At 38.4% G+C, this 13,090-nt stretch overlaps 1 protein-coding gene across 1 annotated transcript; it reads right to left on the bottom strand.

The window, feature by feature from the left end:
- Positions 1-9,373: 9,373 nt before the first annotated feature.
- Positions 9,374-12,787, bottom strand: si:ch1073-67j19.1 (uncharacterized protein LOC100332348 homolog). The gene is made up of 3 exons (XM_017683310.2): positions 12,684-12,787; positions 10,079-10,385; positions 9,374-9,977 (listed from the first exon to the last, which is right to left on the bottom strand). Exons 1-3 carry the CDS (start codon positions 12,728-12,730, stop codon positions 9,654-9,656), a joined length of 678 nt encoding a protein of 225 aa, XP_017538799.1. The 5' UTR covers positions 12,731-12,787; the 3' UTR covers positions 9,374-9,653.
- Positions 12,788-13,090: the final 303 nt, after the last annotated feature.

The following is a 13,090-nucleotide window of genomic DNA, read 5'->3' as shown; positions in this document are numbered from 1 at the left end:
ACCCACACACACCCACACCCACACTCGCACACACCAGTCACCCACTCATGCATACACACGGAACATACATGGACTCACAGTATCGGCGGGCGGACACCAGCACGGGTCAGCGGTAACCCAGGGAGGCAGCCACCCCGGCCCCGAATGACCGGCCAGTCTCCCCACCAGGCAGGGTGCACCAAACCGGGGTGTGAGAGGACCCGCCCACCCCCCCCACACACTCAATATGTGTGTGAAATGAAAAGAATGTGTGTGAGCTACAGTGCAATTAAAATTGGAGGGACAGAGGCAATGTAGTACTGAATAACAGCACACTGCCACACTGACCCCCAAGGCCCTCAATGTCTAATGTGTAAATAAAATTGAGGGGCAGGTAGCAGTGAGCAGATAAGTGAGGTCACATCAGCAGCGCCACCCACCATCCACTGAGTGATACCTGCCCCCCAAAGCCCTGTGTGTACTGTACTGTGTCATGAAATGTGTCATTGTAAGGGGGGAAAAAAGGGGAGGAGTGGGACATCACGCATCACAGCGAGCAGAGCCAGGTAGGTGGCCCTACTCACTGTAGCATGGGCCCCCCTCCCCCAGAGCCCCCATGTGTAGTGTGATGTTTGACTGAGTGGGAGGAGGGGAAGGGTCAGGATAAGAAAGACTGAGAGGCAGAGAACTACCCCTCGGAGGAAGAGAGCCAGCTGGCGCTAGCTCACTAGGCACCCCGGTTTCCTACACCCGGCCGCGGCGCAGGGAAGGCCGGCCCTGGGCCCGAAGCGGCCACGACCCCAGGACACCACCGTGCTCCAGGCCGGCGCCCGCCCACACAGCTGACACAGCACAAAACATACACACCCACACGCACACAAGAGACAACAATTATCACACATACACATACTCACGATTACAATACACATACTCACAATTACAATACAAACACACACACATACATACCAACACAAACACACTCACCCGCACAAACTTCACACACACCCATATATACGCAAACACAGTGGTCCTGGGTCCAGAACCAACCAGCCCTATGTGGTTGTCCCCCTACTTGAGTGCCCCACCCCTCCTCCCGGGAGGCATCCAGAATCCTGGAATGCCAGACAGACACCCCGGCGCGCCCCAGACCCCCCACCACCCGGCGGTGCGCCCAGGGGGGCACAGACCCCTCCAGCGCAGGGAGGAGCCCAAACGGGGGACGGGCGACCCCAGGCGCCAAGGCCCCAGACCCCGCACCCCGGCCCACACAGAGGAGGCCAGCCGCCCGGACGGGGCCAGCACCCACCCCCACGGGTCCCCAGGTCCCCACCCCAAGACCGTGAGCGCACACATCCAGGCCCCCCACCATCAACAACAGGGCCCGCACACAGAAACCGCAGAGCATCAGCCCCCATCTCCAGTCCAAGAGCCATCAGACACCCAAATCCCCCAGCCCACCCCCAGCCACCTGCTGGGTACACCACAAGACAAGACTACAGCCGGTTACCCCCATCACGTGATGGAGCTGATCAGTGGGGACCAGAGGGATTCAAATGTAGTCAATTGATTTTTAGTGGTAGCAGACATTCTTTCCAGACTAATGTGGTCTAGAAGTAGGTTTCTGTAGTGAGTGATACATAAATCATTTTTTGATTTCCACTTCATGAGGATAGTTTTCTTGGCGATGCATAAGGCAGTAAGAACTATATGTGATATATTCGTTTCTATGTTTAATTCACTTATATCACCTAAAATGCACAGTTTTGGTGAGACTTGGATATCACAATGGAACCATGTGGATAAGTCTTCACATATTGTCTGCCAAAATCTCTGAACAGGCATGCAAGACCATATAGCATGCATATAATTTTCAATATAATTACCTGTGCAGTTAGTGCATATATTTGTTTCTCTGAGGCCCATTTGGAACATTCTGTGCCCTGTATAATGTATTCTATGGAGAGTTTTGTATTGTATAAGTTGTAAATTTGGATTTTTAGTCATTTTAAAAGTATTTAGACATATCTGTGTCCAGAAATTTTCATCCGGGATGATGGAAAGATCTCTCTCCCATTTTGTAATTGGAAGGGATATTGAATCATTAATTTTTAATAATAATTTGTATATTTTTGATAACAGTTTAGGGGTATAGAGGTTTAGAAAGTCTGTTATCCACACAGGGATGTCTAGATTTAGATTACTTAGATTAAATCTTGCCTGTATGATGGACCTCAATTGGTGATATTCCAGAAATTTGCTACTGCTAATTTCATATTTTAAAATAAGATCTTCAAATGAAATAAAGGTCCCATCATGAATAACATGTTCTAAATTATTTATTCCTTTTTCTTGCCATTCTGAAAAATTCAGTACTGTCTTTTTCCGACATATATCGGGATTGTTCCAAATGGGTGTTAATTTACAAGGGATTAGTGAAGACTTAGCCATCTTTAAGAATTCCCACCAGGCTATCAGGGTGGTGCTTATTGTAAGGCTTTTAAAGCAATTGTAATGTTTAATGCTGGAGCTAATGAGAGGTAAGTCAGATATTTTCAATTTCCCACAGAGTGTTTGTTCCAGATCCAGCCATGGACTGTCTGAGCGGTTTGATTTCATCCACCTTGAAACATACTGTAGTCTATTGGCTAAAAAATAGTGATAAAAATTTGGTAGTTCTAGACCACCGCTGCATTTTAGCTTTTGTAAAGTCTTCAAGCTTATTCTAGATGTTTTACTTTTCCATAAAAATTTAGATATATTTGAGTCTAGCGACTTAAACCAAGCAATAGAAGGTTTATTAGGGATCATTAAGAACAGATAATTTACTTTAGGCAGAATCATCATTTTTATTGTGGCAACTCTCCCCATGAGAGATATAGGTAGAGGGTTCCAACGTGTGAGATCGTCCTCTGTTGTTTTTAGTAAAGGAATATGGTTCAGTCGTACCAGATCTGACAGCCTGGGAGAAAAATTTATACCTAGATATCTAATGTTGCCCGACTGTAGTGATGTAGGTATGATGTTCTGAAATTTACAATTCAGAGGCAAAACTGTTGATTTACTCCAATTAATGGAGTAATCTGATACAGATGAGAACTTATCTATAAGTGTGATTGTCTTTAGAAGAGTGGTTTGTGAGTTCCCGAGGAAAAGTAATACATCATCAGCATAAAGGCTTATTTTATGGTCTGTATTTTCTGTTTGGATTCCTTTGATGTTTACATTCTGTCTGATTTTTGCTGCTAGTGGCTCAATGAAGATGATAAACATTGAGGGAGAGAGTGGGCAACCTTGTCTAGTTCCCCTCTGCAGACTGAAGCTTTGTGAGATAAGATCATTTGTCCTAACCCGTGCATTTGGAGAGCTGTATAATGTTTCGATCCAGTTTATAAAGGATGGGCCAAATCCAAATTTATGTAGAACTGCTAACAAAAATTTCCAATTTACCCTGTCGAATGCTTTCTCTGCATCTAAAGAGACTACTATTTTTTCTAATTTGTTAATGGAACAGTAGTCTATTATATTTATTAGTCGGCGTGTGTTATCGGCCGAGTGCCGGCCCTTGATAAAACCTGTTTGGTCCGAATGTATAATATATGGAGTGATTTTTTCTAATCTTCTTGCGAGAACTTTGCAAATATTTTTAAGGTCTACATTAATAAGAGAGATTGGGCGATAGCTAGATGGAAGTGTTGGGTCTTTGCCTGGTTTAAGAAGCAGGCTAATGTTGGCCGAGTTCATGTTTGGAGAGATTGTGTGGTTATTCTTGATTTGAGTCACCATCCTGAAAAAAGTAGGTTCTAACACAGGCCAGAATTCTTTATAGAATTCTGCTGGGAAACCGTCTGGGCCTGGGGCTTTATTATTTGGAAGGTGCTGTATTGCCTTATAGAATTCAGATGATGAAAACGGTGAATCTAGAGTTGTAATCTGATCCTCATCTAATTTAGGAAGATTTATGTCATTAAGAAATTCTTCAATTTCAGCATCAGATGGATTAATCTGTGATGAGTATAAGGCTTCATAAAAGTCTTTAAAGGAGTTATTTATTTGTTGTGGGTCATGAGTAATATTACCGACCGAGTCTTTAATAGAGTTTTTATATATATATATAGAATTTTTCTTTATTCAGTTTTAACTGATTGGCCAGGAATTTTCCAGATTTATTTCCATGTTCAAAGTTTTCCAGACGCAACCTCTGCAACATAAATTGTGTCTTCTTATCAAGTATTTCATTTAATTCCAATTTAAGTTTCCTCAGGCTGTTAATTATATTTTCTTGTGGTGATGCAGCATAGGCATTTTCTAAAGATTTAATTTTCTGTTCCAATTCTAATATAAGTGTTTTTTCTTTATTTTTCTTATGTGCGCAGTAAGAAATTATTTTACCCCGCATTACTGCCTTTCCTGCTTCCCATAGAACACATGGCGATATTTCCGGCAGATTATTTTGTTCTAAGTATATAGCCCACTCTCGTTTAAAATAATTAATGAAATCTTGTTCTTTAAGTAATGATGTATTAAATCTCCAGTTCCTAGTTGGTGGTGTAACTCGTTTCTGTGTCAGAGACACAGATACAGGTGCGTGATCACTAATAGTGATAGGATGTATCTGAGTGTCTGTGATTTCCGTCATCATGGAGCTACTGACTAAAAAGTAATCCAAGCGGGAGTGGGAGTGATGTACTTGTGAGAAAAAACTATAATTTCTCAGAGTGGGGTGATGTGAGCGCCAAGCATCGCAAAGACCAAAATCCTTCATGTATTGTTTAAGAATGTCTGCAGACTGCCAGTTTCTTTGACTCACTGCTGTACTAAGCCTGTCAATCTCTGCATTAAGTACCAGGTTGAAGTCCCCTCCTATTACAAGTGTGGTATCAGAGTGATCAGCAAGTGAGGTGAAGAAGGTATGAAAGAAGGAGGGATCATCAACATTTGGTCCATATATACTGGCAATACATAAATCTATATTCTGAATAGATAGATTAAGTATTATAAATCTGCCTGCGGGGTCTGACATCGTGTTTCTAATAGAGAAGTTTATCCTTTTGTTAATTAATATAGCTACACCTCTTTGTTTAGAGTTGTAACAGGCTGAGTACATATGAGGAAACTGTGAAGAGGAGAGTGTGTGTGCAGATGTTCTGGACACGTGTCTCCTGTAGGAACACAATGTCAGCCTGTAAGTCGTTTAACCGATTAATAATTTTCACCTTCTTCTCCCTTGAACCAACTCCACGCACATTCCATGAAACAAACCTCAGTGTGCTCATATTGAAATTAATCGAGAAAGTGTTGCGTGCTCACTGAAGATGTGTGTGTGGATGTGTATGTGAGTGTACATTGCATGTTGTGTGTCCTGTATAGCATTGTGTGTGTTGTGTAGCAAACATGTTGGATGCAGAAAGAAAAGAAAAGGAAAGGGTGCTCCAAAGTGACAAATATAGCAAAAGAATGAGGGGAAAAAAAAAAAAAAAGAGAAAGAGAAATAAAAAAAATAAAAATAAAAATAATAATAATTACTTAACATAAAGTCCACTATGCTGTCTGAACCGGCATTAATTGTTATATATAGACATGTAAAAAAAGAAAAAAAACAAAACAAAGAAGATAGGGAAAAAAGGCGTTTGTATACACAGGTCACCTGATCAGTATAGCCATGGCGTGGCTTTTAGGAGCTTTTATTATGCAACCTACCCTGATCTGCTCTCATACAATAGCAAACCTTAATTCAATTAAATTCAATTCAACTTTATTGTCATTATACAATACAAGGTAGTACAGTATAACGAAACACTATCGGGCTACTTTTCCAGGGCAGTAATAAAAGATGCATAGTAAACAGTGCAAAGACTAAGACAGTAAAAGACAGACAAAATGTGCTTAGTCAGTAGGTACAGGTGACGAACGTAGACATAATGTGCATAGGCAAAGGTTATAACAGGTGTATTGGACGTATAGACAGTTAGTGCATAGTCAGATATTCAAGTGTATCAGGTATATAGACAGAAATGTGCTGGTGAATTGCAGTACAGCACAGTAAATGCAGAAGTACTATTGGTTAAAAAAAGAGATGTAAACAGTGAACTGTATATAAAGTGTACAGTGCAGGTAGAGAGTAGCAGCATAATGTTCAGATAACACCTTAAATAAACAGTAACAGTATAAATATATAAATATACTAGAAATAAGGCTTGCCAGAGGTGAAGTGCACAGCATACAGTCCTCTGAGCTAGTGGAGCTCAGTGTGCAGGGTGCTGGGTGATCAGGCTGTAGTGTTGTTGTTAAGCTCAGGTCGATGCTGCCGGTGTGACTAGTTTGATAGCTTGGGGATAGATACTGTTCTTGAACTGTGGCTCCTTAGAAGTTGCAGAGGAGCTGTTGTGGCAGGTTGACTTTTTTTTAGCCTTCTGAGGAAGTTAAAGGAAAGGTTGTTGGTGGCACACCACTCTGTGAGGAGTTTGACTTCCTTTCTGTACGGTCCTTCATCTAAGCTTCCCTGAATGCTATTAACTTATTAAGTTAGAACTCATTAGCTATATTTCAGTTATAAAAATGAACAGCAATTCTGATTATTTAATGTAACTAACAGGACGATTTAACATTAATATCAGAGACCTGTAGTAGTTACTCATAACTGTATTCTGTTTGACCATGGAGTAAGACATAATGGCATTAATAATTAACAGGCTTATATAGTAATTCAGACTAAAAAGTTGAAAACTATGGAAATATTTATAATGCTTTTATATAATGTAGAATAGTTTATTTCCCAATTTTCAGTAATATATAATACTTATACTAGTATACAGGTTGTCTGAATTTACTTAACCTATAGAATTTCCTGTAATGTATTGGGGAGCTCTATCTAGAGAGGCAGAAATATATTAGGATATTTTTCAGATAGTTCTCTGTATGACACTAAAAAGCATTTGCACGTGACTCACTTCACAACATTACCAAATAAATGTGGTAAATTGAGCATCTTTTACTGTGCTTTTCTGTGGAAATGACATTGTTAATTACATTCTTGGCATTTTTATATTGTGTATGCCAGTATTTCTTATTTGTTTTTTTGTATTAGAATAAATGCAAATAATAGTAATACAATAAACAGTAATTTTATGTATGTCACTGTAATCACTCTCTTCGAGGATGCCCACTATTATTGCAGTTAGCATTCAGTACCTGGTTTGGCTAATCAATACTTTGGGGCTGGAGGTTAGGGAACCAGCCCTGTGACGGGAAGGTCGCCGGTTCAATCCCTGAGCCAACAGTACATGACTGAGGTGCCCTTGAGCAAGACACCTAACTCCCAACTGCTCCCCGGGTGCTGTGGATAAGGCTGCCCCCTAGTGTGTGTGTAGTGTTTCACTGCACGGATGGGTTGAATGTGGAGGTAAAATTTCCTTATCGTGGAACTAATAAGGGTCACTTAATCTTTAATCTTAAAGTATGCTGCTAATGGAATTTAATAAAAACATACAATGAGTGGGGGCGTCCAGGAGAAATATGGAACCAAACTTTGTTTTTCAAACTAGCTCACAAGGTATCCATTTTTAAATAAGAAATTCTTGTTACTCATATAATTACTCATATAACCATAGCAATGTGATCTGATGTTTCATAGCTATCTGACAGTTAAATTTTCCATCCTGCTATCTGATTGGCTGCTTTAGTTATTTAAATGGATAATTGAACCCTACAATGTGTTTGGCCAGGTGTCTCCTATATTCTTATTGGCTTTGTGCATGCTGCACTCTCATTAGCCAGATGAAGCCTTTAATTTGTTTGAATCCTGCGCTTTCATTTGGCTAGTTGCATTCTGCAATCTGGCTGGCAAATTGAATCCTGTTACAATTGACATTTTGCATCCTCCATTGTGATTGGCTACTTGCATTAATGTTGTAATTGGTTACTTGAACCTTGCACTTTGATTGGCTAGTTGAACCATAGTTGAGTCCTGTGTCTGATTAATTAGTTGCATTTTGTGTTGTGATTGGCTGCTTGAGCTCTGCATGGTGATTGGCTGATTGTGTCCTGTGCAGTGTAGTTGACTTAAATCCTGCATCCTGATTTGCTATTTGCACCCTCTATTCTGGGGCTAATTCCACATGGTGTTCTTATTGGCTAGTTGAACCGTGCACTTTTACTTTTACTTAAGTTAAGTTTTAACAAAATACTTTTGCTTTGCTTTAATTTTTAATAATGTGACAGTAAAAATAAGTTATGAATGAATCAGCTTAGACACCAATATGAACGTTGCACTGTTAAATTTAAAACATTCATCATCACCATTAGCCAAGCTACCTGATCCAAGCTAAACAAGCACCGTGTTCACAGGTTTCTTCTTTCTTTTATAATGATTCTGTTTATGAAACATAAAATCTGCTGCATATATTTTATTACAAGTGCCTGTCAGCTGTTTTAGTTAACAGGTGTCGCCCACAGCCTACAGTTTACTATTTATATAGCCTACTTTAGCTGCTGTTTTGGGAAAAAACGGTTGTGAATGACTAAAAAAAACCTGTTGTAATACAGGTTCTTTGTAAACTATAGACAGTGATTCTGTCGCACTGGCCTGATCTGATCCCTCCCCACCTCACTGCCCGCTCTCACTCTTGTTCTAGCACTCTCTCTCTCTCTCTCTCTCTCTCTCTCTCTCTAGTGTTTTCTGTATACAGATTATTCCCAGTGATGTAACCAAATCAGCTCAGAAATAAGTTCAGCTTGTGACAGTGGAAATATGAAAATATAAAAAAAGTAACTCAGTACTTAAGTCGTTTTTTAATGAACTACTCATTTACTCTTACTTGAGTAATTTTATTTACTAATACTTTTACTTGTACTTGAGTAAATTATCACTACAGTAACAGTACTTGTACTTGAATAGGGATTTTCAGTACTCTTTACACCCCTGTACTCTGGCTAGTTGTGTTCTATGTCTGAATGGCTACCCTGCACTCTGATTGGCTAGTGGAACCCTGAGTCTTGTGTTCCAGCTGGTTAGTTGCATCCAGTGTTGTGAGTGGCAACTTGAGCCATGCATGCTGATTGGCTGGTTGCATTCTGTGCAGGGTCTGGATGCCTAGATCTGCATGCTGATTGGCTAATTGTTAATGGAGCTCTGACGGACTACTAGAACACTGCACCCAGATTGGCTATATTATTCGTATAATATATTTGGCTACTTCAACCCTTGTCATTATATATCAAACTTATATCAGTCTTGTAGCCACAAACTATGTTGAAAAAGTGTTTAACATATATAATCCAACCCGACATATGTGTTGTACTAAGTGGTTTTGAAGAAAATAAAATACTAAAAACGTTTTACATAAGGCAGCAACTAATAACTGACAGTGGTCATCAAGTGTTAAAGACAATAAGCAGCTATTTGAAACATTCAAATTTAATTTGAAAGTACACTACATTAGGTTTTCATGTGTTCATTGGAAAGCTATTTAAAACATGAAAATGTATTTGTAATCATTGTTATTTATTTATTTGCTTAAAACATATAAAGTAATGACAAGAATTAGGTCATTAGGACAAGAATTAGAAATTTGTAAGTGAAAGTTTTGTTGACTACTGGCTTTTCAGATGTGTGTTTTCATATAAGACAAAAGGTAATCTATAAAAGACAAACTTGTTGAGTGAAAAACATGATTAACTCAAGACGTGGCAAAGAAGTCATGCTCATTCTGCATTTGCATACGGAAGATGGCGTTGGCCTTCTGCACTTTCTTTGCTGTGTTTAGGTGATTGTTCAGCAGGGCTTTATAGTGCTTCTCAGGGTGACCATTCATATTTTCTGTTTTCCACATGTAGTAGGCATTGGTATTGGGTATATCTAAATTATTAGTTAGCCAGATCCAGAGTCTGGAGCAGGGCAGCAAAGCTACAGCAAAGTAGATGCCATCATTCGCCTCCATCGCCGCTCTGTAGTCAGACAGGTACTTCTTCATGGCGGGTGTGGGTTTGATGGGAGGTTCACCCTGTAGTCAAAAACCATCATGTGAAATGTGATTGAGAAAAAACAGACATCACCCATAGACTTTACATATTATTTATACTACTGCTATGCCATGATTCTTACCGTAAGCAAATACTGACTGAGAAATGAGGCTGCAAAGCTTTTGTACTTGTTGTATCTATCTGTCATGAAAGCCTTTAGGTCATCTGGCTTAGTGACCTTCTTGCTCATCTTCTTCAGCATCTTCGTCACCTCCAGAAGGTAGTTGATGTCCTGCAGGGTGAAGTTGACATAACGCTCTGCCTGCAGGCTGCCGCTTTGCATTTGCCTTAGGAAGTCAACATGAAGAGTCTTGTTGGCAATGTCTGTGTTGTTATTCCAGAGATATTCGTAGACGTCCATCTGTTGCTCGGATGCCAAACTGTAGCTACTGTGATGCAAGAGCAAAAAAATGAGCATTTTAATATAATATGCATGACAGCTGATGTTCTATATATCTGTCATAAATGAAATGTATACATACACTGTATGTTATTATTTTACACCAAATCACCTTGGGGTGGGTAGATTACAACATGAAAACAAGAATGCAAAAATGTTTATTTAAAACATGCAGCCTTGGAAACTTTCAAAATAGTGCTACAATAAGTATGTTAGTTATGAGTTCTTATTGTTTGCCCCATCAGGGTCTAAAAATGTCCACAACAGTTTGTTTTTTTTACCCCCATAAATAGGTAGGGCCCACCAGTGAGCCTACAGTCGTATTACACATTTCTATAACCTAAGAATAGCTCAGGTAGTTTGAATAGAGATTCCTGACGTTACTGAATTACAAACCTTAGTATGTAATAAGCCTGGGATTTTAAGGGGTTAAAGGTCCCTTATCATGGGAAACAAATTTTCCTTGCCAGTTTTAAATGAGAGTTTGGTGTAGTATGTAAACATTGTTAAAGTTTTAACTCACTAGTTTATACAGTCCCTATATGGAAATGATATAGTCTATACAAATCATATAGGCCATATATGGACGCTATATAGTCCACAGAGACTATACAGGCCATATATGGAAACTATGCAGTCCAAATATAGAAACTATATAGTTCATACATCCATATATGCAAACTGTGTAGTCTATTCATCCATATATGGAAACTACAAAGTCTATCCATTCCATATATGGAAACTATACAGGCTATACAGGCCATATATGTAAACGATAGTGTAAATACAGTACATATATAGAAACTATATAGTCCATACATCCATATAAGATAACTGTATAGTCCATACAGACAGTACAGGCCATAACAGTTCATATATGGAAATTATGTAGTCTATACATCTATATATGGGGATATATAAGCCAAACAGTCCATACATGGAAACTCAGCTGCAAAAACAGCCAGTTTTGAATACATTATTTTTGTTACATCACTAAAACCAATAAATATTAGCCCCACCCATTCAAATCAACGTTATAAGGAGTGTTTCAGCCTGGACTGTTGGTTGAATGTGGCACAATGAGAGGTTGTCATTGAGAAAAGAGATCATTCACACATCAGTCTGAAATGCACAGTAATTGAACACAGTAATTGACCTTGGACCGTTTTGACTATGACCCTCGTAATGGGGACCTCGCTCCCCGTTACAACAACTTTTTATTTATTTTTTTTTAAATGTCTTTTTCATTTTTTTTTCTTAAAAATTCAATGACACCTTCATGTTTTACTTATTTCTGAACATGAGGTATTTGAACAACAGTCACCATACAAAAAATAGTAATGCAATAAATTGAAATGTAAAAGATTTTCAAATTAACCTAATAATGCTGCAGCACATTTGCCTTTTATTTACTTCCTTTAATTTAGTGTGATGACCAGCAGGACAGGATATTTGTTTAGCACATTTGTGCAAGAGATTCTGTGTGCAATATGTTCCCTACCATCAATAAATAGATTGTAGATTCAGAAAATAAAGCATATATAACCTCTCATGAAAGACAAAGACTTCCTGTGGCTGTGCTGAACGAAAGAAATGCAGTGCTTTTCTCTTTACTGTTCTACTACTAATTTATGTAGAGTCAAACATGTAAAACTTTTTTTGTTGTGAGGCCATTTCAAAGTAGTGTGCCTTCAGATATTGCATACAGAAATTACTCATTCATATGTTTCACTGGAATAATATATAAAAGAAAGTAAGCTACATAAAACCTATTATTTTAAAACCTCTTTTTCTTGAAAACTGATTTAAGAATTTAAGATTTTTCTTAAAGATTTAAAGAAGAAAATGTTCAGTTAAACTGTTGTAAACATGTAACTAGCCAATTTATAAAATTATAATTGTTATTCTCTTATGATATTTATGCTCCATTCAGTCATTCTCTTCTCCATTAAATTCAATATTTGAGATGTGATTTAGAAACTGCAGAAGAAGTGTAATAATTTCATTAGGAGACTATTTGGAGCACATTTAAAAAATTTTGCATGGCTGCATGAATTAAATCAAGGTCTCCAGTCCCCCATATGAATAGTAATAGCATATGTAACTTGTAGCTGATAATATTAGTGAATCTTCTACAGAAATCAAGTTTATAAATAACAATACAGATAAAAAAAATGATGATGATGAAGCTTAAGAAAAAGACTGTAAAACAATAATAATATAATAATAAAACATTAGTTTGAATAAAAAATGTATCTAAATGAAATTTGGTACAATAAGTCCTTACCCCAGAAACAACAGAAAAAGTGAGCAGGAAAACGCAGCAGACTTCATCTTCTGTTTGGTGTTTACAGTTTCAGCCTCTGCTACACTGTAAGTTAGTTTGTTTGAGTTGCCCTCCTCCTTATATAGTACTTTAATTGTGGTGTAGCAATATGGAGACTGTAACTTCGATTGCATTTTATCCGTTATGTCTCATACTGCCCAGTCCAGATTTCCAGTATGTCTAAAGACTCATCTGACAATTAACTGTATGTGAAGTAATCTTGGATTCATACCAGTGAAAGTTCCTTTTTTTATATGCTTTCTTTTATACAACACTGTGATGAATGTCAAACAGAAACAGAAACTAACAGAACAGTCTTCATTCATGTGGAAACCTTTTCTTACATTTGTAGTTTCTGCTTAGGCTGA

The sequence above is a fragment of the Pygocentrus nattereri genome, chromosome 1 (assembly GCF_015220715.1).
Source record: "Pygocentrus nattereri isolate fPygNat1 chromosome 1, fPygNat1.pri, whole genome shotgun sequence".
NCBI classification, from domain to species: Eukaryota; Metazoa; Chordata; class Actinopteri; order Characiformes; family Serrasalmidae; genus Pygocentrus; species Pygocentrus nattereri.
The sequence above is the reverse complement of the archived record's forward strand: the minus strand, read 5'-3'. Positions and strand labels throughout refer to the sequence as shown.

Excerpts from the sequence above, each read along its gene's own strand:
- si:ch1073-67j19.1 (XM_017683310.2), bottom strand. The coding sequence starts at position 12,730 with ATGAAGTCTGCTGCGTTTTCCTGCTCACTTTTTCTGTTGTTTCTGGG. Across the intron at positions 10,386-12,683 it reads CTTTTTCTGTTGTTTCTGGG|TAGCTACAGTTTGGCATCCG; the intron begins GTAAGGACTTAT and ends CTTGCATCACAG. Across the intron at positions 9,978-10,078 it reads TCAGTCAGTATTTGCTTACG|GGTGAACCTCCCATCAAACC; the intron begins GTAAGAATCATG and ends TTTTGACTACAG.